General features: G+C 61.4%; 1 protein-coding gene and 2 gene segments (V, D, J or C); all 3 read left to right on the forward strand.

Moving 5' to 3' along the window:
- Positions 1 to 448: 448 nt before the first annotated feature.
- Positions 449 to 22,853, forward strand: part of LOC133629220 (M1-specific T cell receptor alpha chain-like) — a 61,055-nt gene continuing 38,650 nt past the window's right edge. The window contains exons 1-2 of the mRNA XM_062019880.1: positions 449 to 498; positions 1,095 to 1,390. Coding sequence (XP_061875864.1) covers positions 450 to 498; positions 1,095 to 1,390 — 345 coding nt within the window. The 5' untranslated portion in view covers position 449. The remainder of the gene's footprint in view (positions 499 to 1,094; positions 1,391 to 22,853) is intronic.
- On the forward strand, positions 13,703 to 14,650 carry LOC133629221 (Ig heavy chain V region C3-like). The segment is given in 2 exon segments: positions 13,703 to 13,835; positions 14,204 to 14,650. Coding segments are annotated over 2 exon segments (396 nt in total).
- On the forward strand, positions 20,972 to 21,862 carry LOC133629222 (Ig heavy chain V region C3-like). The segment is given in 2 exon segments: positions 20,972 to 21,104; positions 21,478 to 21,862. Coding segments are annotated over 2 exon segments (396 nt in total).

A 22,853-nucleotide genomic window follows, 5' to 3' on the forward strand; every position in this document is an offset into this window, starting at 1 on the left:
AAGAGATGGGGGGAACACAAGAGTCTCCTGCAACAAGAAGCTCCCAGGAGCTGAGGCTCCCAGGGGAAGATGGGCAGCCTGGGTGAGTAAGAAAGCCCCTGAACTGCCCAGGGTCCCAGCAGTGAGTGTGTAGCAGAGCAGGTTCCTGCAGCTGGGGAGGTGAGGGCTGCTCTGGGAGCTGAGCTGGAACAGCCCCTTCCCAGCACTGGCACCCCCAGGGACCCTCCCTGGGGAGATGCTGATGCTGCCTTGGGCTGAGGCAGCCACAGGGCTGGCTGCTGCAGCAGGGACAAGCCCACAGGGAGCCTCCCAGGCACAGCAACAACACAGCCCTTCTCTCCTCCCTTTGCTGCCCCAGCACAGTCGTTTCCTGCAGCTCTGGCAGCTCGGGGCTGGCAGCTGCTTTGCTCACTCTCTCTCACACAGCAAACAGGCAGCTTGCTCTCGCCATGCACCTGGGAGCCCTCATCCTCACTGCCCTGCTGGGGACACTCCTGGGTAAGTCCTGCCTTTCTTGAGCTCAGCACCTACTTCTTCTTCCCCTGGGACACCCTCAGCAGCCTCCTCAGACCATGTGGGGAAATGCTCTTGAAGGCCAGGAGAGCGCTGGGCAATGTCAGCTGGCATTTGTGGCTCTGCCCTGCTGCTCTCAAGGTGCTCTTGCTGTTGGGAAGCACAAAGGAGAGATCCCTCAGAGCCCTTCTCCATCTCCTCTCTGCCTTTTCAACCCTGCCTCTCTGTGCCTGTCTCTTCTGACCCAGCTGCTCTCAGCACAGGAGCTCTCAGCTCTCTCTGCTGTCCCTCTGTTCTCCCTTTCCCATGCTCATCAGCACATCTGCTCACAGCTGCCCCGGGGCCCTTCAAGCTCCCATCCCACTGCCATGAGCAGGGCTCCCATTCTGTCTGCTGCCTGCATGTGTCTGCCATGGCCTCCCCTTTTCTCCTGCTTGCAACCCTTGCTGCCACTCAGCTCAGCCCTGCATGTGCTCAGGGAGCTGAGGAGCCCTCTGAGCTGACAAGGGATGGGCAAGCAGGAGGAGTGTTGTTGCCCAGAGCCTTTCCCTGCACAGCTACTGACCTTCTCTTCCTTCCAGGCACCATGGGGCAGGTCAGCATCACCCAGCCTGAGAGACAAGTCACACTCAAGCAGGGACACACCTTCCAGACTACCTGCACTTACCAGAGCTCTCTTTTTGGAGGCTTGCTCTGGTACCAGCAGAGGAAAGGCCAAGCTCCCCAGCTGCTCTCCCTTCAGGCAAGATCTGCCTCCCAGGTCAATGGGCGACTCAGGACCGTGCTGAACACCACGGGGAAATACAGCCTCCTGCAGCTGGAGGCACTCGAGGTCTCTGACAGTGCCTTGTACCTCTGTGCTGTGCAAGACACGGCGGTGCAGGGAGCTGCCTGGGCTGTGCAACAACCCAGCCCAGGGAGGGGCTGCCCTTGCTCAGCTCCAAGAGTCAGTGACTGCAAGGGCCCCACTGCCCCATGTCCCAGCTTCTCTTTGCTCTGGCATTGATCAGAGCCCAGCTTGTGTCCCCACCTTGTCCCTGCCACCCAAGGCACTGCCTTTGCTCCTTGGCAACACGAGGCAATGCCCAGCAGCAAAAGGGTTACTCAGAGTCCTAAGCTGGGATGCAGAAAACTTGCATGGCTCTGAGGTGGGAAGCTTGTAGAGGAGGCAGCCAGAGCAGGGAGAGCAGCAGCAGCAGCTGCAGAAGGTCTGTGCCCATCACCCACAGGGGAGATGCCACAGGGCATCCATCTCCCTGCCCCACGCAGGGCCAGCGGCCAGCACATGCCCCAGCTTGGCTCAGGGACTCCTACAGCCCAGCACAACAGGAGATGGGAGAGAGAATAAGGCAGGGGAGGGAGATGTTGGCCATGATTGCAGAGCCCCCTGTGCCCTGCTGTGCAAGGGCAGCCCTGGCTGCTCAGCCTCTGCCAAAGCGATGCCGTGAGCTGTGTCCTCAGCACAGAATCTCAGGCTGGACTCCTGGGGTTCCTCCTCTGGGCTGGCCACAGTTACTTTAGCAGGGGGAGAGGGGAAGAGAAGGGGCTCCAGACTCACTTGTTCCTGAGGAGGAGGCAGGAGAGGTGGATGAGAGAGCAGGGACTTGGGTTGCCTTTTCTAGCTGCCCTTCATGGCTGCAGGACCTGAGGCAGCCTCAGCAGAGGTAACAATTGCCTGAGGCATTTCCAACACTGCTGCCTTTGCATTTCCAGCTCTGGGCCATGCCCATTGCCCAGTGAAGGCTGCTTCTGAGCTCTGGGATGAAAGGTCCCAGCGTTTCCAAGGCAGGAATGCAGCAGTGCAGGCAGCAGACTCAGCTCAGGTGCTGGAGGGGATAACACAGGCAACTGGAGTCAGCCTGGGCCACTCTGGTGGGGCTGTTGGAAGTGTCATTGTCAGGGAGAGGATCCAGCCATCCTCAGCTGGATGTCCCAGAGCTGCCAGGCATGAGGATGTGCCATGTGCAGCTCTTTCCCTCCTCCATCAGCTCAGCCTGAGGGTCTCTTGTTGTTGCCTCTGCAGCTGTGTGGGGTTTTCCCCATCTCTCTGGAGCTGCTTCTGCTGGGGACCAAGTGTAAGCCAAAGCCTCTGCTGAGAGCATGGCCAGGGAGCTCTGCTGGGACAGGGCTGAGTCCCCTCTCTCTGGAGCTGCTTCTGCTGGGGAGCCAGTGCAGCCAAAGCCTCTGCTGAGAGCATGGCCAGGGAGCTCTGCTGGGACAGGGCTGAGTCCCCTCTCTCTGGAGCTGATGCTGGGCTCGAGCTACTCCAGAGCTGATGGTGACAGAGTGAAGCTTTTACCTTGTTACTTCAGAGATATAAGTAAAGATGTGTCAGTGCAAAGACACTGGTCAGTAAATGGTTTGGGGATTGCAGTGGGTCCATAGCTGAAGTCAGAGTGCTGTGCTGTCACAGGGAAGGGGGGATATGAGAGCTTAGTCCTTCCATGTCTGAGCTCTGGAGAGCCAGATGAACATCTGCATTCATTTCTGGGCACTGAGTGGCAATGAAAACGTGAATCAGCTGCAGAGGGTGCAAAGGATTGGACTAGGAGTGAGTGATGAGAGGTGTGCAGCACATGGGCTCTGAGGCAACCTGGAGAGAGGTGCACCTTCCCACACTTCCCTCTGCACCAGCAATTAACGGGGCGCGTTGCTGCAGGGGGGCAGCAGCAGTCGGGGCTGAGCACGGAGCAGCTTGTGAGCGCTTTCCCTTCTTTTCCCTCGGCAGTGGCTGCGGGCAGAGCTCAGGTGCAGCAGGAGCCGTGGGCAGAGACCACCGAAGGCATCGCCATCACCATCAACTGCTCCCACCCCAACATCAAGTTAACCGAGTTCATCCACTGGTACCGTCAATTGCCGGGCCGGGCTCCCCAATGGCTCGTGAGCTCTCTCCGAGGGTCCCAGGAGCTGCGGTCGCCGTCGGGGCGGCTGTGGGTGTCTGCAGACCGGCGTTCCAGCGGGCTGTGACTCTCCAAGCCCCGGCACGGGGATGCTGCCGTGTACTGGTGCGCGTTGTTAGACACGGCGAGACGAGCCGGGGCTGCGGTCGGACACGAACCGGCGCGGGTGGCACGGAGGGGCCGATAGAGGGCGCTGCCGCCCGCCGCTTGGGTCGCATCCTGCTGCCAGCGGTCCCGAGCGCTCCTCGGGTCCGGTCGCATCCTGCTGCCATCGGTCCCGAGCGCTCCTCGGGTCCGGTCGCATCCTGCTGCCATCGATCCTGAACGATCCTCGGGTCCGGTCGCATCCTGCTGCCATCGGTCCCCAGCTCTCCTCGGGTCCGGTCGCATCCTGCTGCCATCGATCCTGAACGATCCTCGGGTCCGGTCGCATCCTGCTGCCATCAGTCCCGAGCGCTCCTCGGGTCCGGTCGCATCCTGCTGCCATCGATCCCGAGCGCTCCTCGGGTCCGGTCGCATCCTGCTGCCATCGGTCCCCAGCTCTCCTCGGGTCCGGTCGCATCCTGCTGCCATCGGTCCCGAGCGCTCCTCGGGTCCGGTCGCATCCTGCTGCTATCGATCCCCAGCGCTCCTCGGGTCCGGTCGCATCCTGCTGCCATCGGTCCTGAGCGCTCCTCGGGTCCGGTCGCATCCTGATGCCATCGGTCCCGAGCGCTCCTCGGGTCCGGTCGCATCCTGCTGCCATCGGTCCCCAGCTCTCCTCGGGTCCGGTCGCATCCTGATGCCATCGGTCCCCAGCTCTCCTCGGGTCCGGTCGCATCCTGATGCCATCGGTCCTGAGCGCTCCTCGGGTCCGGTCGCATCCTGCTGCCATCGATCCCGAGCGCTCCTCGGGTCCGGTCGCATCCTGCTGCCATCGGTCCTGAGCGCTCCTCGGGTCCGGTCGCATCCTGCTGCCATCGGTCCCCAGCGCTCCTCGGGTCCGGTCGCATCCTGCTGCCATCGGTCCTGAGCGCTCCTCGGGTCCGGTCGCATCCTGCTGCCATCGGTCCCGAGCGCTCCTCGGGTCCGGTCGCATCCTGCTGCCATCGGTCCCCAGCGCTCCTCGGGTCCGGTCGCATCCTGCTGCCATCGCTCCCCAGCGCTCCTCGGGTCCGGTCGCATCCTGCTGCCAGCGGTCCCGAGCTCTCCTCGGGTCCGGTCGCATCCTGCTGCCATCGGTCCCGAGCGCTCCTCGGGTCCGGTCGCATCCTGCTGCCATCGATCCCCAGCGCTCCTCGGGTCCGGTTGCATCCTGTTGCCATCGATCCCCAGCGCTCCTCGGGTCCGGTCGCATCCTGCTGCCATCGGTCCTGAGCGCTCCTCGGTCCGGTCGCATCCTGCTGCCATCGGTCCCCAGCTCTCCTCGGGTCCGGTCGCATCCTGCTGCCATCGGTCCTGAGCGCTCCTCGGGTCCGGTCGCATCCTGCTGCCATCGATCCCGAGCGCTCCTCGGGTCCGGTCGCATCCTGCTGCCATCGGTCCCCAGCTCTCCTCGGGTCCGGTCTCCTCGGGTCCGGTCGCATCCTGCTGCCATCGGTCCCCAGCTCTCCTCGGGTCCGGTCGCATCCTGCTGCCATCGATCCTGAACGATCCTCGGGTCCGGTCGCATCCTGCTGCCATCAGTCCCGAGCGCTCCTCGGGTCCGGTCGCATCCTGCTGCCATCGATCCCGAGCGCTCCTCGGGTCCGGTCGCATCCTGCTGCCATCGATCCCGAGCGCTCCTCGGGTCCGGTCGCATCCTGCTGCCATCGGTCCTGAGCGCTCCTCGGGTCCGGTCGCATCCTGCTGCCATCGGTCCCCAGCTCTCCTCGGGTCCGGTCGCATCCTGCTGCCATCGGTCCCGAGCGCTCCTCGGGTCCGGTCGCATCCTGCTGCTATCGATCCCCAGCGCTCCTCGGGTCCGGTCGCATCCTGCTGCCATCGGTCCTGAGCGCTCCTCGGGTCCGGTCGCATCCTGATGCCATCGGTCCCGAGCGCTCCTCGGGTCCGGTCGCATCCTGCTGCCATCGGTCCCCAGCTCTCCTCGGGTCCGGTCGCATCCTGATGCCATCGGTCCTGAGCGCTCCTCGGGTCCGGTCGCATCCTGCTGCCATCGGTCCCCAGCTCTCCTCGGGTCCGGTCGCATCCTGCTGCCATCGATCCCGAGCGCTCCTCGGGTCCGGTCGCATCCTGCTGCCATCGGTCCCGAGCGCTCCTCGGGTCCGGTCGCATCCTGCTGCCATCGATCCCGAGCGCTCCTCGGGTCCGGTCGCATCCTGCTGCCATCGATCCCGAGCGCTCCTCGGGTCCGGTCGCATCCTGCTGCCATCGATCCCGAGCGCTCCTCGGGTCCGGTCGCATCCTGCTGCCATCGATCCCGAGCGCTCCTTGGGTCCGGTCGCATCCTGCTGCCATCGGTCCCGAGCGCTCCTCGGGTCCGGTCGCATCCTGCTGCCATCGGTCCCCAGCTCTCCTCGGGTCCGGTCGCATCCTGCTGCCATCGATCCCGAGCGCTCCTCGGGTCCGGTCGCATCCTGCTGCCATCAGTCCCGAGCGCTCCTCGGGTCCGGTCGCATCCTGCTGCCATCGGTCCCGTGCGCTCCTCGGGTCCGGTCGCATCCTGCTGCCATCGGTCCCGAGTGCTCCTCGGGTCCGGTCGCATCCTGCTGCCATCGGTCCCCAGCTCTCCTCGGGTCCGGTCTCCTCGGGTCCGGTCGCATCCTGCTGCCATCGGTCCCCAGCTCTCCTCGGGTCCGGTCGCATCCTGCTGCCATCGGTCCCCAGCGCTCCTCGGGTCCGGTCGCATCCTGCTGCGATCGATCCCGAGCGCTCCTCGGGTCCGGTCTCCTCGGGTCCGGTCGCATCCTGCTGCCATCGATCCCGAGCGCTCCTCGGGTCCGGTCTCCTCGGGTCCGGTCGCATCCTGCTGCCATCGGTCCCCAGCTCTCCTCGGGTCCGGTCTCCTCGGGTCCGGTCGCATCCTGCTGCCATCGGTCCCCAGCTCTCCTCGGGTCCGGTCGCATCCTGCTGCCATCGGTCCCCAGCGCTCCTCGGGTCCGGTCTCCTCGGGTCCGGTCGCATCCTGCTGCCATCGGTCCCCAGCTCTCCTCGGGTCCGGTCGCATCCTGCTGCCATCGATCCCGAGCGCTCCTCGGGTCCGGTCGCATCCTGCTGCCATCGGTCCCGTGCTCTCCTCGGGTCTGGTCGCATCCTGCTGCCATCGGTCCCGAGCGCTCCTCGGGTCCGGTCGCATCCTGCTGCCATCGGTCCCCAGCTCTCCTCGGGTCCGGTCGCATCCTGCTGCCATCGGTCCCCAGCTCTCCTCGGGTCCGGTCGCATCCTGCTGCCATCGATCCCGAGCGCTCCTCGGGTCCGGTCGCATCCTGCTGCCATCGGTCCCCAGCGCTCCTCGGGTCCGGTCTCCTCGGGTCCGGTCGCATCCTGCTGCCATCGGTCCCCAGCTCTCCTCGGGTCCGGTCGCATCCTGCTGCCATCGATCCCGAGCGCTCCTCGGGTCCGGTCGCATCCTGCTGCCATCGGTCCCGTGCTCTCCTCGGGTCTGGTCGCATCCTGCTGCCATCGGTCCCGAGCGCTCCTCGGGTCCGGTCGCATCCTGCTGCCATCGGTCCCCAGCTCTCCTCGGGTCCGGTCGCATCCTGCTGCCATCGGTCCCCAGCTCTCCTCGGGTCCGGTCGCATCCTGCTGCCATCGGTCCCCAGCTCTCCTCGGGTCCGGTCGCATCCTGCTGCCATCGGTCCCCAGCTCTCCTCGGGTCCGGTCGCATCCTGCTGCCATCGGTCCTGTGCTCTCCTCGGGTCCGGTCGCATCCTGCTGCGATCGCTCCCGAGCGCTCCTCGGGTCCGGTCGCATCCTGCTGCCATCGGTCCCCAGCGCTCCTCGGGTCCGGTCGCATCCTGCTGCCATCGGTCCCGTGCTCTCCTCGGGTCCGGTCGCATCCTGCTGCCATCGGTCCCGAGCGCTCCTCGGGTCCGGTCGCATCCTGCTGCCATCGATCCCGAGCGCTCCTCGGGTCCGGTCGCATCCTGCTGCCATCGATCCCGAGCGCTCCTCGGGTCCGGTCGCATCCTGCTGCCATCGATCCCGAGCGCTCCTCGGGTCCGGTCGCATCCTGCTGCCATCGATCCCGAGCGCTCCTTGGGTCCGGTCGCATCCTGCTGCCATCGGTCCCGAGCGCTCCTCGGGTCCGGTCGCATCCTGCTGCCATCGGTCCCCAGCTCTCCTCGGGTCCGGTCGCATCCTGCTGCCATCGATCCCGTGCGCTCCTCGGGTCCGGTCGCATCCTGCTGCCATCGATCCCGAGCGCTCCTCGGGTCCGGTCGCATCCTGCTGCCATCAGTCCCGAGCGCTCCTCGGGTCCGGTCGCATCCTGCTGCCATCGGTCCCGTGCGCTCCTCGGGTCCGGTCGCATCCTGCTGCCATCGATCCCGAGTGCTCCTCGGGTCCGGTCGCATCCTGCTGCCATCGGTCCCGAGTGCTCCTCGGGTCCGGTCGCATCCTGCTGCCATCGGTCCCCAGCTCTCCTCGGGTCCGGTCTCCTCGGGTCCGGTCGCATCCTGCTGCCATCGGTCCCCAGCTCTCCTCGGGTCCGGTCGCATCCTGCTGCCATCGGTCCCCAGCGCTCCTCGGGTCCGGTCGCATCCTGCTGCGATCGATCCCGAGCGCTCCTCGGGTCCGGTCTCCTCGGGTCCGGTCGCATCCTGCTGCCATCGATCCCGAGCGCTCCTCGGGTCCGGTCTCCTCGGGTCCGGTCGCATCCTGCTGCCATCGGTCCCCAGCTCTCCTCGGGTCCGGTCTCCTCGGGTCCGGTCGCATCCTGCTGCCATCGGTCCCCAGCTCTCCTCGGGTCCGGTCGCATCCTGCTGCCATCGGTCCCCAGCGCTCCTCGGGTCCGGTCTCCTCGGGTCCGGTCGCATCCTGCTGCCATCGGTCCCCAGCTCTCCTCGGGTCCGGTCGCATCCTGCTGCCATCGATCCCGAGCGCTCCTCGGGTCCGGTCGCATCCTGCTGCCATCGGTCCCGTGCTCTCCTCGGGTCTGGTCGCATCCTGCTGCCATCGGTCCCGAGCGCTCCTCGGGTCCGGTCGCATCCTGCTGCCATCGGTCCCCAGCTCTCCTCGGGTCCGGTCGCATCCTGCTGCCATCGGTCCCCAGCTCTCCTCGGGTCCGGTCGCATCCTGCTGCCATCGATCCCGAGCGCTCCTCGGGTCCGGTCGCATCCTGCTGCCATCGGTCCCCAGCGCTCCTCGGGTCCGGTCTCCTCGGGTCCGGTCGCATCCTGCTGCCATCGGTCCCCAGCTCTCCTCGGGTCCGGTCGCATCCTGCTGCCATCGATCCCGAGCGCTCCTCGGGTCCGGTCGCATCCTGCTGCCATCGGTCCCGTGCTCTCCTCGGGTCTGGTCGCATCCTGCTGCCATCGGTCCCGAGCGCTCCTCGGGTCCGGTCGCATCCTGCTGCCATCGGTCCCCAGCTCTCCTCGGGTCCGGTCGCATCCTGCTGCCATCGGTCCCCAGCTCTCCTCGGGTCCGGTCGCATCCTGCTGCCATCGGTCCCCAGCTCTCCTCGGGTCCGGTCGCATCCTGCTGCCATCGGTCCCCAGCTCTCCTCGGGTCCGGTCGCATCCTGCTGCCATCGGTCCTGTGCTCTCCTCGGGTCCGGTCGCATCCTGCTGCGATCGCTCCCGAGCGCTCCTCGGGTCCGGTCGCATCCTGCTGCCATCGGTCCCCAGCGCTCCTCGGGTCCGGTCGCATCCTGCTGCCATCGGTCCCCAGCTCTCCTCGGGTCCGGTCTCCTCGGGTCCGGTCGCATCCTGCTGCCATCGGTCCCCAGCTCTCCTCGGGTCCGGTCGCATCCTGCTGCCATCGGTCCCCAGCTCTCCTCGGGTCCGGTCGCATCCTGCTGCCATCGATCCCGAGCGCTCCTCGGGTCCGGTCGCATCCTGCTGCCATCGGTCCCCAGCTCTCCTCGGGTCCGGTCGCATCCTGCTGCCATCGGTCCCCAGCTCTCCTCGGGTCCGGTCGCATCCTGCTGCCATCGGTCCCCAGCTCTCCTCGGGTCCGGTCGCATCCTGCTGCCATCGGTCCCCAGCTCTCCTCGGGTCCGGTCTCCTCGGGTCCGGTCGCATCCTGCTGCCATCGATCCCGAGCGCTCCTCGGGTCCGGTCGCATCCTGCTGCCATCGGTCCCCAGCTCTCCTCGGGTCCAGTCTCCTCGGGTCCGGTCGCATCCTGCTGCCATCGATCCCGAGCGCTCCTCGGGTCCGGTCGCATCCTGCTGCCATCGGTCCCCAGCTCTCCTCGGGTCCGGTCGCATCCTGCTGCCATCGGTCCCCAGCTCTCCTCGGGTCCAGTCTCCTCGGGTCCGGTCGCATCCTGCTGCCATCGATCCCGTGCTCTCCTCGGGTCCGGTCGCATCCTGCTGCCATCGGTCCCCAGCTCTCCTCGGGTCGTTCCTGGTGCAAAACGCATCGGCGTCGGGGAGGGGGGAGCGGTGACTCTGCTCATGCTCTGGAGGAGTTCACTGAATTATACCAGCCTGGGGCACGCTTTTGGGTGTCTGTCTGTGTCCCACTTGGCAATTGGTCTGTCTGTCCTGGCTTGGACCCAATGGCACTGGGAAGGGCTCTGAGAAACAATGTGCTGGCCTCTTTCTGCCTCCTCGTGTTTTAGAGCAGGGAGGGAGGTGTTGGAAGAGAAGTGATGTGGTAGACCACAGAAATGTCTGAGTTTAAGGTCTAGATCGTTGAAGTTGCCAATCAGAGCAGGCAGCAACACTGAGCCCTGGGGAATCATGGAATGGTGGGGTTGGGAGGGATCTTTAGAGATCATCCAGTGCAACCCCCTGCAGAAGCAGGGTCACCTAGATCAGGTCACACAGGGATGTGTCCATGGGGGTCTTGAAGAGCTCCAAGGAAGGAGCCTCCACACCCTCCCTGGGCAGCCTGTGCCAGGGCTCCCTCACTCAAACACTGACACAGTTCCTCCTTATGTTTATATGGAACTGTTTGTGTTCCAGCTTCATCCCATCACCCCTTGTCCTGTTGATAAATACCATAGAAAAAAGGGATGTCCCAACCTCCTGACACCCACCATTGAGATAGTTTGTTAATAAGATCCCCCTTCAATCTCCTCTGCTCCAGACTAAACAGCCCCAGGTCCCGCAGCCTTTCCTTGTATGAAAGATGCTCCAGCCCCCTGATCATCTTGGTGTCCCTGCCCTGGCCTCTCTCCAGCACTTCCCTGTCCCTCTGGAGCTGAGGAGCCCAGAACTGGCCACAGGACTCCAGATGAGGCCTCACCAGGGCAGAGTAGAGGGGCAGCAGAACCTCCCTTGACCTGCTGCCCACACTCTGCTTGATGCCCCCAGGCTGCCATTGGCTTCTTGCTCACGAGGGCACGTTGCTGGCTCATGGTCAGTTTATTTTCAGCCAGCACTCCCAGGTACTTCTCCTGGAGCTGCTCTCCAGCAGGTCACCCCCAGCCTGGCCTGGTGCAGGGGGTTGTTCCTTCCCAGCTGCAGGACTCTGCCCTTGTCCTTGTTGAACCTCAGCAGGTTCCTCTCTGCCCAACTCTCCAGCTGGACGAGATCCCACTGACTGGCAGCACAGTCTCTGGGGAATCAGCCAGTGCTCCCAGTTTGGTGCCAGCAGGGAACTTGCTGAGGGTCCCTCTGTGCCCTCACCCAGGTGGTTGATGAAGATGTTGAGCAAGAACCCATCCCTGTGCAACTCCACTGGCCACTGGCCTCCAACTCAGTTCTGTGCCACTGATCCCCATCCTCTGGCCTCTGTCATTCATCCAGCTCTCAGGAACACCACAGGTGACCAGCATCCAGCTGAACCTCACTCCATTTCCCACCACTCTCTGGGCCTGCTCATCCAGACAGTTCTCTCTCTATTTCTCCACTTAGAGGCTCCACACACCACGATTTTGCTTGTCACAGTCTCAGTCCCTTTCCTCACCACTGTGCCAGCAGCATGTGGGGGAGCCCCAAGCCCTGTCTTTATGCCTTGCACAGGTGTAGAGCTGCACTGGGGATGGGGCTGCAGGTCCCTCCATCCCTGCTCTGCCCCAGCCAGCACTGAGCCAACCCCTTACACATTAAAATATCTTTCTTTCCCTTTTATTAGCTTCCTCCCCATCTCCAAGTCATTATGCACAGTCAAATACTGAGCAGCTGCTTCCAAAACCAAGGGCTAAAAGACATCTGAAACCTACATCTGTGTTTCCCAGAGCCCTGAACGTTATGAGAAGCTGTTGTGCTTTCAAAAGCCCTCCCAGCAACAAAGAGCACACAGGAGCAGATGCACTCTACAGCAAGGGAGAGATGTTCCCTTACCCAGAAGAGCTTACAAAGGGAGAGGAAAGGCATGACAACGTGCAGAAAGCCACAGAGACTGTTGCTCTGCTGTGAAGACAAGCAAAGGCAAAGGGTGAATGGTCTTTGTTCTTGCCCTCCTCACCCCAGAGGTGTGACTGACATGCTCTGGAACTCTGTGCTGCTGAGAGTCTGGTTCTACAGTGTGCTGAGGGATTCTCAGGGAACAGGGATATGGGAGGCAGGAAAAATCATCTTCACCATGTGTGTGTCCTGCTAATCCAGTCAGGTGGATGTGTGTGTGCTTTTCCTTTTGTGTCTCACAGGTTCTAGTAGGCTACACAGAGGTCTGTGCTGACAAGATGGAGAAGGGACAAGGGAGAAATGCAGAGGGGTGATGGAAGTAGATACTTTCCTTTGGAAAGACAGCCAGGTTTGGGGCAAACACAAAAGACAGAGCAAGTGAGAGAAGGAAGCAAGCTGCTCTGCAGGTGGATTTCTGCCTGTGTTGCAGGTCTGCTTGGAGGTGATCCCCCAGAGCAATTCTTCTCTGAGGTGTCAGCCACAGTTGGGCAGCGAGTGCTTCTGCCCTGCCAGTCCCCCAGTGAGGACAGGGACTGGAATCTCTTCTGGTACTGGCAGCTCCTGGGGAAAACACTGACATTCCTCCTGCAGGCATTCAGATCTCCAGGGAATGGCAAGTTCCACAAGGGCCAGTTCTCTGTGGTGGCCTATGAAAATGAAGCAGCTCCCTTAGAAGGGCTGATTCTGTCCTTCCAGGATCACTGTGCTCTGAAACACCACGTTAACATGAGCCCCATGTCCACTCGTGCAAAATCTGCCTTGCCAAGGAACATCACAGGAGGGGTGAGGAACAGGAAAGCAAAGATGATGATGATGATGGAGTTACCCTGTGGTTGCACTTACTGTTTGCCAGCACTGAGAACCCAAAGGTGATTTGGTTTGGACAACCCAAGGACTCAGCTTGGCCTGTTCTATGAAGAGAACAAGGAGCCTCCTGCAGCTGCATCACGTCTACTACAAGAGGTTTTTACCCAGTAGCACGAAAGATGAAGTACACAGAGCATCATCAGACTGGATCTGAAGGACACCTGCTTGTGTCATGGCAGGAATGACAGGCAAAGACACCCAAAGGGTACCCTGGCAATTGAAACAGCTTTCTCTTTACCCACCTCAGCTGGAGGGTGGCACAGGGCAAGGAGCAACAGCGGTGTGTGGGATCATTTAAGCCTCGATCCCTGCAGACAGGGGATGGGAGAAGGGTCAGGTTGGGATGGGGGGGCGGGGTACAGGGAGAGACCCGCGAGTTGCTGCTGACAGCCAGTAGGATGGGAGGAGAGGGAGAGGGAGAGGGAGAGGGAGGGGGAGAGGGAGAGGGAGAGGGAGAGGGAGAGGGAGAGGGAGAGGGAGAGGGAGAGGGAGAGGGAGAGGGAGAGGGAGACGAAGAGGGAGACGAAGAGGGAGAGGGAGGAGGAGAGGGAGAGGGAGAGGGAGAGGGAGAGGGAGAGGGAGAGGGAGACGAAGAGGGAGACGAAGAGGGAGAGGGAGGAGGAGAGGGAGAGGGAGAGGGAGAGGGAGAGGGAGAGGGAGATGGAGGGGAGAGGGAGAGGGAGAGGGAGAGGGAGAGGGAGGGGGAGAGGGAGAGGGAGAGGGAGAGGGAGAGGGAGAGGGAGAGGGAGGGGTAGAGAGCGCAGGATGCCACTGGCTGCCTTTGCGTCCGACGCCCGTTGCTGGATCGCGGCCAATTTGTTGTGCACCACAACCCTGCGCTGTTTCCCTGCAGAACGTCCCGCCCCTTGCGGTGCGGCGGCCGTGTGGGTGCTCGGAGGGGCGTTTGGTGCGGGGGGCCGGGCCGGGGCGGCCGTGCGGGCTTCGGGCAGAGGCGCGGGCGCTGTGGCGGCGAGGGGCCGAGGCGACGGGGCGGGCAGCGGCGGGCCCGAGCTCGGCTCCGCTCGGCTCGTGTGCGGCCCCGCCGGGCCCTTGTTCCGCCGATGGCGGCCGGGCTGGGGCCGTGGCTGCTGGGCTTGGGCTTGGCCTTGGGGCCGGCAGGTGAGAGGCGGCGGGCGGGGAGGGCGGCGAGCCCGGGGCTGGGGCGGCGGGAGATGGAGAGAGAGGAGGAGGAGAGGGAGAGAGAGAAGGCGGGAGAGGGCGAGGGCGAGTGAGGAGGAGAGAGGGAGGAGGAGAGCGAGGGAAGCGCTGTGTGTCCGGCTTGCCCCAGTGCGGGAGCAGCCGCGGCTGAGCCCCGACGAGGGCCGGCGGGGCATTGTCCCGGGCGCGGGGCTTTGGCGGCCAGAGCGGGGTGGCGGCTGTGTCCGGGCCGGGCGGGGGGCGCTGGGGCGGCGGGTGCCCGTCCTCGGGCCGTGGGCGCGCCGTGCCCGGTGCCCGCGCTCTCCGTCCGTCCGTCCGTCCGTCCGCAGGCGTGTGGGCGCAGCTGAGGCTGGTGGAGGCCGGCGGAGGGCAGCGAGCGCCCGGGGACTCCGTGCTCCTCTCCTGCCGCGGACACGGCTTCGACTTCGGAGTATACTATATGTACTGGTACCGTCAGGCACCCGGCGGCAGGCTGGAGTGGGTGTCCCTTATCACCTTTGATTCATCAGCTATTCGATACGGACGGGCAGTGGATGGTCGAGCCACGGTGTCCCGGGACAATTCCCGGTCTGAGACATCTCTGTCTCTAAGTGCCCTGAGCCCACAGGACTCTGCCCGCTACTTCTGTGCAACCTACACGGAGACAGGAATTGCATGTGAGCTGTAACAGAAACCTCCTGGCAGCGTCCCAGCACAGGCTGCAGGTGGCTTGGAGACAGTGAATGCTGAGGTTGCTCGGTACCATTTGGAAGTAAAGGGAGAGAGGAGCCATCACTGCACACCACAGGTAGTGCTAGCCCTTCTGCAAGATCTCCTTTCCTGGCACTGCCAGTTTCCAGACAGACACCAACCTGTCATTCAGTTGGTGCTGTGCACTGGGGCTGGACACTGCTCATGGGGCACTGCAGCCTCTCTTCAAGGAAAAGGTTTCAGTAGGGAAATGTAGGGGACAAGCCCCACTTGCCTGTGAGGCATTCTTGTCCCTGCTGTGCTCATTCAGAGCTGTTCAAAGGGACAGGACAGTCAATTCCTCACCATTCCAGCTTTTGAAATACAAAGGGGGTTTATCCTCCAGCTGTAACCCCTTCCCTCTCTGAATGAGAAAAGCTGGAAAAGCTCCTTGTCTGACTGAGAGATAGGGAGGGACACATGGTGTCTCCTTCCATGTGAGCCCTGATGTGCTGGTGCCAGCTCTATTTCTCAGCCCTTCTGTGTGAGCTGGGCTCAAAGGGAGGATTTGTTCCTGCCCCTGGTCCAGTGCCAGCGCAGTGTCCCCCCAGCATCGCTCTGACCTTTGCTGAACGCTGCAGTGACCATGGCTTGTTGTTTCTTACTGTAGCTGTCACTGGTCAGGTGGTCTTGAAGCATCACATGAGGAATGTGGCTGTGCAAGAGGGAGAAGCTGCCACCTTGAGCTGCAGCATGAGTGGGGACAGCATGAGCAGCTATGTCATGTTCTGGTACCGACAGGGGCCCCGTGGCAGCCTGGACTGGATTTACAAGGAGGGTGATGCCTATGGAGAAGGTTTCCAGAGTGGCTTTAAGGGATCAGTGTTGAGCTCTGAGAACAGATGCACCCTGCAGATCCAGGCAGCAAAGCAAGGGGATGGAGCAGTGTATTACTGTGCTGCCAGTGTCACCCTGGAGTAGCCCTGCAGCAGCATAGACCAAAAACTGACTGCCAGAGGAGACAGAGTGCTCAGCATTTGTCTCCAGCAGCTGCCAAGCAGAGAGTGGTGTCCCACAATGGCAGGTGCAGGAAGCAGAGCTTTGGCTTGCTTGTAGTAAAAAGTTGGTGTGCAGAGATGTGTGTGAAGGGCTGGGAGCATTTATGATGCAGGAGGATGGATTGAGAAGCTGAGAGGCTGTCTGGTGAAGTGCAGGTTGGAGTGCACTCTGCCTTTGCCCTGACTCATATCTATTGGCTACAAAACCTGTTGCCAAATAACACTGAGCTATTCCTAAATCCTTGTGGGAATACAGTCCGGCACAACTGAGTGTTTTGTGCTGCAGTCTGGCTGCCCCAGGCAAAGGTAACGATGATCTGACTCTGCTCTTCCAGCAGGAGACAGAGAAAAAGTCTCCTTTCTAGTCTAGAACAGTGAAATACACACATTTTTCATGGGTAGAGGAAAACAATGTCTCAGGGTTTGGCATCACGGGCTGGACATAACTGTCAGGGCGTTGATTTCCCTCAGGTCCTGAGCTGGTCGATGTTCTTGAGCATGAGGCTTTCAGAGCAGTGCAGTAGGAGTGTGAAGTTGTGCTTGACATTCCCTCCATGGTCCTTATTAAAAGAAGAAGAGAATGAACAAGTGTTTCCTGATGTTTCCTGGCTTCCAGTTTGACGGGATATTGATTTGATTTCTTACCGTTTGTGCTTTGGGCTTCGAGTCAATTTTATCGGGGAAACCTTTGCACCTCCCGGTTTTCCCGGTGCCCAAAGCAGGGGTGTTACAGCCTTGGAGCCTCTGCAGTGTCTGCATCCCCTTTCCCTTTCTGGAGTAACAGACACATCTGGGCTATCTGGGCATTCTCTGCAGGAACATGGAGCTGCAGCAGGTCATCAGAGAAAGCTGTTGTTTGTGCCTAGCAAACCTCACCCGGCAGAGGGAAGGGACACTGGCACAGAGAGCAAGGAATGAACAGCATTTGCATGGAGACACTACATTGCCTGTCAAAATTGTCTGCAAGTTCTTTTCCCAGTGGCACCAGTTCCATTGGTTTTAAGTTTACACGAAGGACCTTTTCCAATCTGTAAATACTGAACCACTTGCTCCACAAGGGACAAAGAAATCTGTTGTTTCATTGCCCAGCTTTGCAGGAACCAGAGGATAGTGTGGGGAGGCTTAAGGAAATTCCTCTTGTCCCCTTCAGCATGAGCCTCCTCTGCCTGTTTCTGGGGGAGGTTTTCTTCCTTTCCTCATTGATTCAATGAACAGGAGCAATCTTTTTTCCCAGTGCATTTCTCCTCAGCGATGGTTTTCTCCTGGAGGAGAGTTACAATGGCTGCTGCTGACATCTTTGCAACCTCCTTCTCTGCCTCTCAATCCTTCTAATGAGCTCAGAACTTCTAGCACACGTTCGTTTCAGTACTTTATAGAGGATCTCACAGAGAATACTTTTAACACAATGCTTTACTTTCTGTGGTAAAGTAAGAACCAGAGTATTTCTTGTAGTGTCATCAGTCAGAGAGCTGAGCAAGGACACAGCAGTCTCGTCCATCTTCCTGGGCTGCTTCCAGACTGTCCCTCTGCTCAGCTCTCGCCGTGACACAGGAGCAACACTGTGCTCAGGCAGCTGAGACAACCATGTAAGAGTTACCCAGACCGTGGAGCTGTACAGAGATAAGAAGATGCAGAGTGCTGAGATCGCAGTTGTGAGGGAAGGATGATGTCCCTTGACCGTAGCACAGGTACCTCAGACTGGTGACCAGTCACCATTTGGGTTCCCCGGGGCTCAATTTTAGTGCTGCTGCTCTTCAGTGTTTTTCTAAGTGATCTGGGTGCAGGAATGGAATGCACACGAAGCAGGTTTGGCAATGATGGAGTGAGGTCCTAGGGTTTGGCTTGATGGGAGTTAGAAGATGGATCCATTTTCCTTCCAGTGTGACCTGCAGTGTATTATTGCAACTAGTTTGGTTTTCAGTCTTTGATGTATTTGGTTAGGCAGCTGAGGCAACCAAGAGTCACACAGAACTTGGAGATAAGAAGCTGGATGAGGGCTGAAGAGAAGGATGATGTGGCTTGGCATGCTGGCAGCGCCGTGTCTAACACAGCCCAGGATGCCGCGGGCCCTTGTCCCGCCCCTTGCGGTGCGGCGGCCGTGTGGGTGCTCGGAGGGGCGTTTGGTGCGGGGGGCCGGGCCGGGCCGGGGCGGCCGTGCGGGCTTCGGGCAGAGGCGCGGGCGCTGTGGCGGCGAGGGGCCGAGGCGACGGGGCGGGCAGCGGCGGGCCCGAGCTCGGCTCCGCTCGGCTCGTGTGCGGCCCCGCCGGGCCCTTGTTCCGCCGATGGCGGCCGGGCTGGGGCCGTGGCTGCTGGGCTTGGGCTTGGCCTTGGGGCCGGCAGGTGAGAGGCGGCGGGCGGGGAGGGCGGCGAGCCCGGGGCTGGGGCGGCGGGAGATGGAGAGAGAGGAGGAGGAGAGGGAGAGAGAGAAGGCGGGAGAGGGCGAGGGCGAGTGAGGAGGAGAGAGGGAGGAGGAGAGCGAGGGAAGCGCTGTGTGTCCGGCTTGCCCCAGTGCGGGAGCAGCCGCGGCTGAGCCCCGACGAGGGCCGGCGGGGCATTGTCCCGGGCGCGGGGCTTTGGCGGCCAGAGCGGGGTGGCGGCTGTGTCCGGGCCGGGCGGGGGGCGCTGGGGCGGCGGGTGCCCGTCCTCGGGCCGTGGGCGCGCCGTGCCCGGTGCCCGCGCTCTCCGTCCGTCCGTCCGTCCGTCCGCAGGCGTGTGGGCGCAGCTGAGGCTGGTGGAGGCCGGCGGAGGGCAGCGAGCGCCCGGGGACTCCGTGCTCCTCTCCTGCCGCGGACACGGCTTCGACTTCGGGATGTACGAAATGTGGTGGTACCGTCAGGCACCCGGCGGCAGGCTGGAGTTGGTGTCCGTTATCACCTCTGGTTCATCAACTATTCGATACGGACGGGCAGTGGATGGTCGAGCCACGATGTCACGGAACAATTCCCGGTCTGAGACATCTCTGTCTCTAAGTGCCCTGAGCCCACAGGACTCTGCTCGCTACTTCTGCATTGTAAGCACACGGAGATGGCAACTGCATCTGAGCTGTAACAGAAACCTCCTGGCAGCGTCCCAGCACAGGCTGCAGGTGGCTTGGAGACAGTGAATGCTGAGGTTGCTCGGTACTGTTGTGAAGGACAGGGATATAGCAACTGCAAACCACGGGTGATTTCAGCACAGAGAACAAGCCCCACTTGCCTGTGAGACATCCTTGTCCCTGCTGTGCTCATTCAGAGCTATTCAGGGATTAGCAGAGTGAATTCCTCTGGGATGGAGCAGTGTATTACTGTGCTGCCAGTGTCACCCTGGAGTAGTCCTGCATCAGCATAGACCAAAACCCGACTGCCAGAGAAGACAGAGTGCTCAGCGTTCCTTTCCAGCAGCTGCCAAGCAGAGGCTGGTGTCACACAATGGCAGATGCAGGAAGCAGAGCTTTGGCTTGCTTGTGCTGAGCAGAGATGTGGATGAAGGGCAGGAGGATGTACTCTGGGAAGTTGAGAGGCTGTAGGGTGAGGTGCAGATGAGTGCACTCTGCCTTTGCCGTGACCCATATCTGTTGCCTACAAAACCTGGCAGTTTGTGTACATTGTCTTTTGTTCTGTGCCTGAGCTCCACTTAAAAACCTTCACCCAGTTTCCCTGCACCCTCCCTTGACATGTTTCTAGATATTGATGAAATTCCCCCCTGAGCCTTTTCTTGTCCAGGGGAATGAGTCCCAGCTCTCTCAGCCTTGCTTCATGTCAGAGGTGTTCCAGCCTCATTATCAGCTCCTTGCCCTTCACTGGCCTCTCTCCTGTATGCCCCAGTGTCTCCTGTCCTGTGGAGCATGAAGAGGACCAGGGAGCCCAGGGGTGACCTGACCAGTGCTGAGCTCACACAGGATCTCTGAATCCCAGAATGGTGCAGATTGGAAGGACCTTCTAGAGTTCACCCAACTCAGCCCCCTGCTAAAGCAGGTTCCCCTTGATCAGGTCACATGGGAACACATTTAGACAGATTTGGAAACCTGAGAAGGGACTGTACACCCTCCCTGGGCAGCCTGGGCCAGGGCTCCCTCACCTCAGCACCAAAGGAGTTTCTCCCCCGTGCCAGTGGAACTTCCCATGTTCCAGCCTGTGCCCGTTACCCCTTGTCCTGGCACTGGCCACCACACAACCAGCACTGGCCCCATCCTCTCAGCACCCAACCTTTGGGTATGTATAAGTGCTGGTGAGGCTGATGGGAAGCATCATGTCCCTGAGCTGCAGGCAATGCTTTGCCTCCTGCAGCCCCAGACACCATCAGCCTTCCTGGCTGCAAGGCCACGTTTGTGGTGCCGTTGCTGTGCAGCAGAAGCCTCGGGTCCTCTCCTGAGCACGAGCTTTCCAGGCGAGCAGCCCCAGCCTGAGGTAACTCTGGCTCTCAGTGCCTTGCACCTCCAGGACTCTGCCAGGTACTTGTGTGCTGTTTGCACAGAGACCAAAAATCCATCTGAGTTTCAACACAAAGCTGCTGTGGCCCAGCACAGGAGGCAGGGGCTGCTGGGTGGGAGATTGCTGGGGGCCTCAGGGCTGTTCCCAGGCAGTGAGTCACCTTCAGTGTGCACCACAGGTGTTCCTTTAGCTGGGCACATGTAAATCTATAGAGCCCCTGAGATTGGTCCCAGAGCACTGAGAGAGCTGTGAGTGTTAGCACAGGACCTCTCTCTGCTATTTTCCATTGTCTTGGGAGTCTGTAAAGGTACCAGGTGAGTGGAAGCTGGTAAATGTCATCCCAGCTTTCAAGGAAAGGAAAGAGGAAGAGTGTGGTACTTACAGGAGCCTGTTGGTCTCCCTTGTGCCTGGTAAAAAGGAGACAGTTATTCTGGGAGTTACTGAAAGACATTTGAGGGACATTGCAGTTGCTGGTTCTAACCAGCACGGGTTCTGGAGGGGAAAGTCCTGCTTAACCAGCTTCCTGTCCTTTTGGGACAAGGTTGTCCATCCAGTTGACCAAAGGAAGCCAGTCTATGTGGGCTTCTGCACATTGGCTTGATGGGAGTTAGAAGATGGATCCATTTTCCTTCCATGTGACCTGCAGTGTATTATTGCAACTAGTTTGGTTTTCAGTCTTTGATGTATTTGGTTAGGCAGCTGAGGCAACCAAGAGTCACACAGAACTTGGAGATAAGAAGCTGGATGAGGGCTGAAGGGAAGGATGATGTGGCTTGGCATGCTGGCAGCGCCGTGTCTAACACAGCCCAGGATGCCGCGGGCCCTTGTCCCGCCCCTTGCGGTGCGGCGGCCGTGCGGGTGCTCGGAGGGGCGTTTGGTGCGGGGGGCCGGGCCGGGCCGGGGCGGCCGTGCGGGCTTCGGGCAGAGGCGCGGGCGCTGTGGCGGCGAGGGGCCGAGGCGACGGGGCGGGCAGCGGCGGGCCCGAGCTCGGCTCCGCTCGGCTCGTGTGCGGCCCCGCCGGGCCCTTGTTCCGCCGATGGCGGCCGGGCTGGGGCCGTGGCTGCTGGGCTTGGGCTTGGCCTTGGGGCCGGCAGGTGAGAGGCGGCGGGCGGGGAGGGCGGCGAGCCCGGGGCTGGGGCGGCGGGAGATGGAGAGAGAGGAGGAGGAGAGGGAGAGAGAGAAGGCGGGAGAGGGCGAGGGCGAGTGAGGAGGAGAGAGGGAGGAGGAGAGCGAGGGAAGCGCTGTGTGTCCGGCTTGCCCCAGTGCGGGAGCAGCCGCGGCTGAGCCCCGACGAGGGCCGGCGGGGCATTGTCCCGGGCGCGGGGCTTTGGCGGCCAGAGCGGGGGTGGCGGCTGTGTCCGGGCCGGGCGGGGGGCGCTGGGGCGGCGGGTGCCCGTCCTCGGGCCGTGGGCGCGCCGTGCCCGGTGCCCGCGCTCTCCGTCCGTCCGTCCGTCCGTCCGTCCGCAGGCGTGTGGGCGCAGCTGAGGCTGGTGGAGGCCGGCGGAGGGCAGCGAGCGCCCGGGGACTCCGTGCTCCTCTCCTGCCGCGGACACGGCTTCGACTTCGGGAGATACGAAATGCAGTGGTACCGTCAGGCACCCGGCGGCAGGCTGGAGTGGGTGTCCCTTATCGACACAGATTCATCACCTATTCGATACGGACGGGCAGTGGATGGTCGAGCCACGGTGTCCCGGGACAATTCCCGGTCTGAGGCATCTCTGTCTCTAAGTGCCCTGAGCCCACAGGACTCTGCCCGCTACTTCTGTGCAACACACACGGAGACAGGAATTGCATCTGAGCTGTAACAGAAACCTCCTGGCAGCGTCCCAGCACAGGCTGCAGGTGGCTTGGAGACAGTGAATGCTGAGGGGGCTCAGTACCCTTCTGAAGGAAAGGGACAGAGGAGCCATCACTGCACACTACAGATGTTTCTGACCTTTCTGCAAGAGCTCCTTTCCTGGCAGTGCCAGTTTCCAAACAGACACCAACCTGCCACTCATCTGGTGCTGAGCACTGGGGCTGGACACTGCTCATGGGGCTCTGCAGCCCATCTTGAAAGAACAGGATTCAGGAGGGCAGTGCAGGGGACAAGCACCACTTGCCTGTTCAAGGGACAGCAGAGTGGATTCCTCACTATCCCATCCTGGGAAAGCCAAGGGGTTTATCCTCCAGATGTAAAACCTTGCCTCTCTCAATGAGAATATCTGGAAAATTTCATTGTCTGACTGAGAGATAGGGAGAGACACATGGTGTCTCCTTCCATGTGAGCCCTGATGTGCTGGTGCCAGCTCTATTTCTCAGCCCTTCTGTGTGAGCTGGGCTCAAAGGGAGGATTTGTTCCTGCCCCTGGTCCAGTGCCAGCGCAGAGTCCCCCCCAGCATCGCTCTGACCTTTGCTGAACGCTGCAGTGACCATGGCTTGTTGTTTCTCACTGCAGCTCTCACTGGCCAGGTGGTCTTGAAGCAACACATGAGGAACGTGGCTGTGCAAGAGGGAGAAGCTGCCACCTTGAGCTGCAGCATGAGTGGGGACAGCATGAGCAGCTACGTCATGTTCTGGTACCGACAGGGGCCCCGTGGCAGCCTGGACTGGATTTACAAGGAGGGTGATGTCTATGGAGAAGGTTTCCAGGCTGGCTTTAAGGGATCAGTGTTGAGCTCTGAGAACAGATGCACCCTGCAGATCCAGGCAGCAAAGCAAGGGGATGGAGCAGTGTATTACTGTGCTGCCAGTGTCACCCTGGAGTAGCCCTGCAGCAGCATAGACCAAAAACTGACTGCCAGAGGAGACAGAGTGCTCAGCATTTGTCTCCAGCAGCTGCCAAGCAGGGAGTGGTGTCCCAC

Source organism: Colius striatus, unplaced genomic scaffold (genome assembly GCF_028858725.1).
Source record: "Colius striatus isolate bColStr4 unplaced genomic scaffold, bColStr4.1.hap1 scaffold_34, whole genome shotgun sequence".
Taxonomy (NCBI): domain Eukaryota; kingdom Metazoa; phylum Chordata; class Aves; order Coliiformes; family Coliidae; genus Colius; species Colius striatus.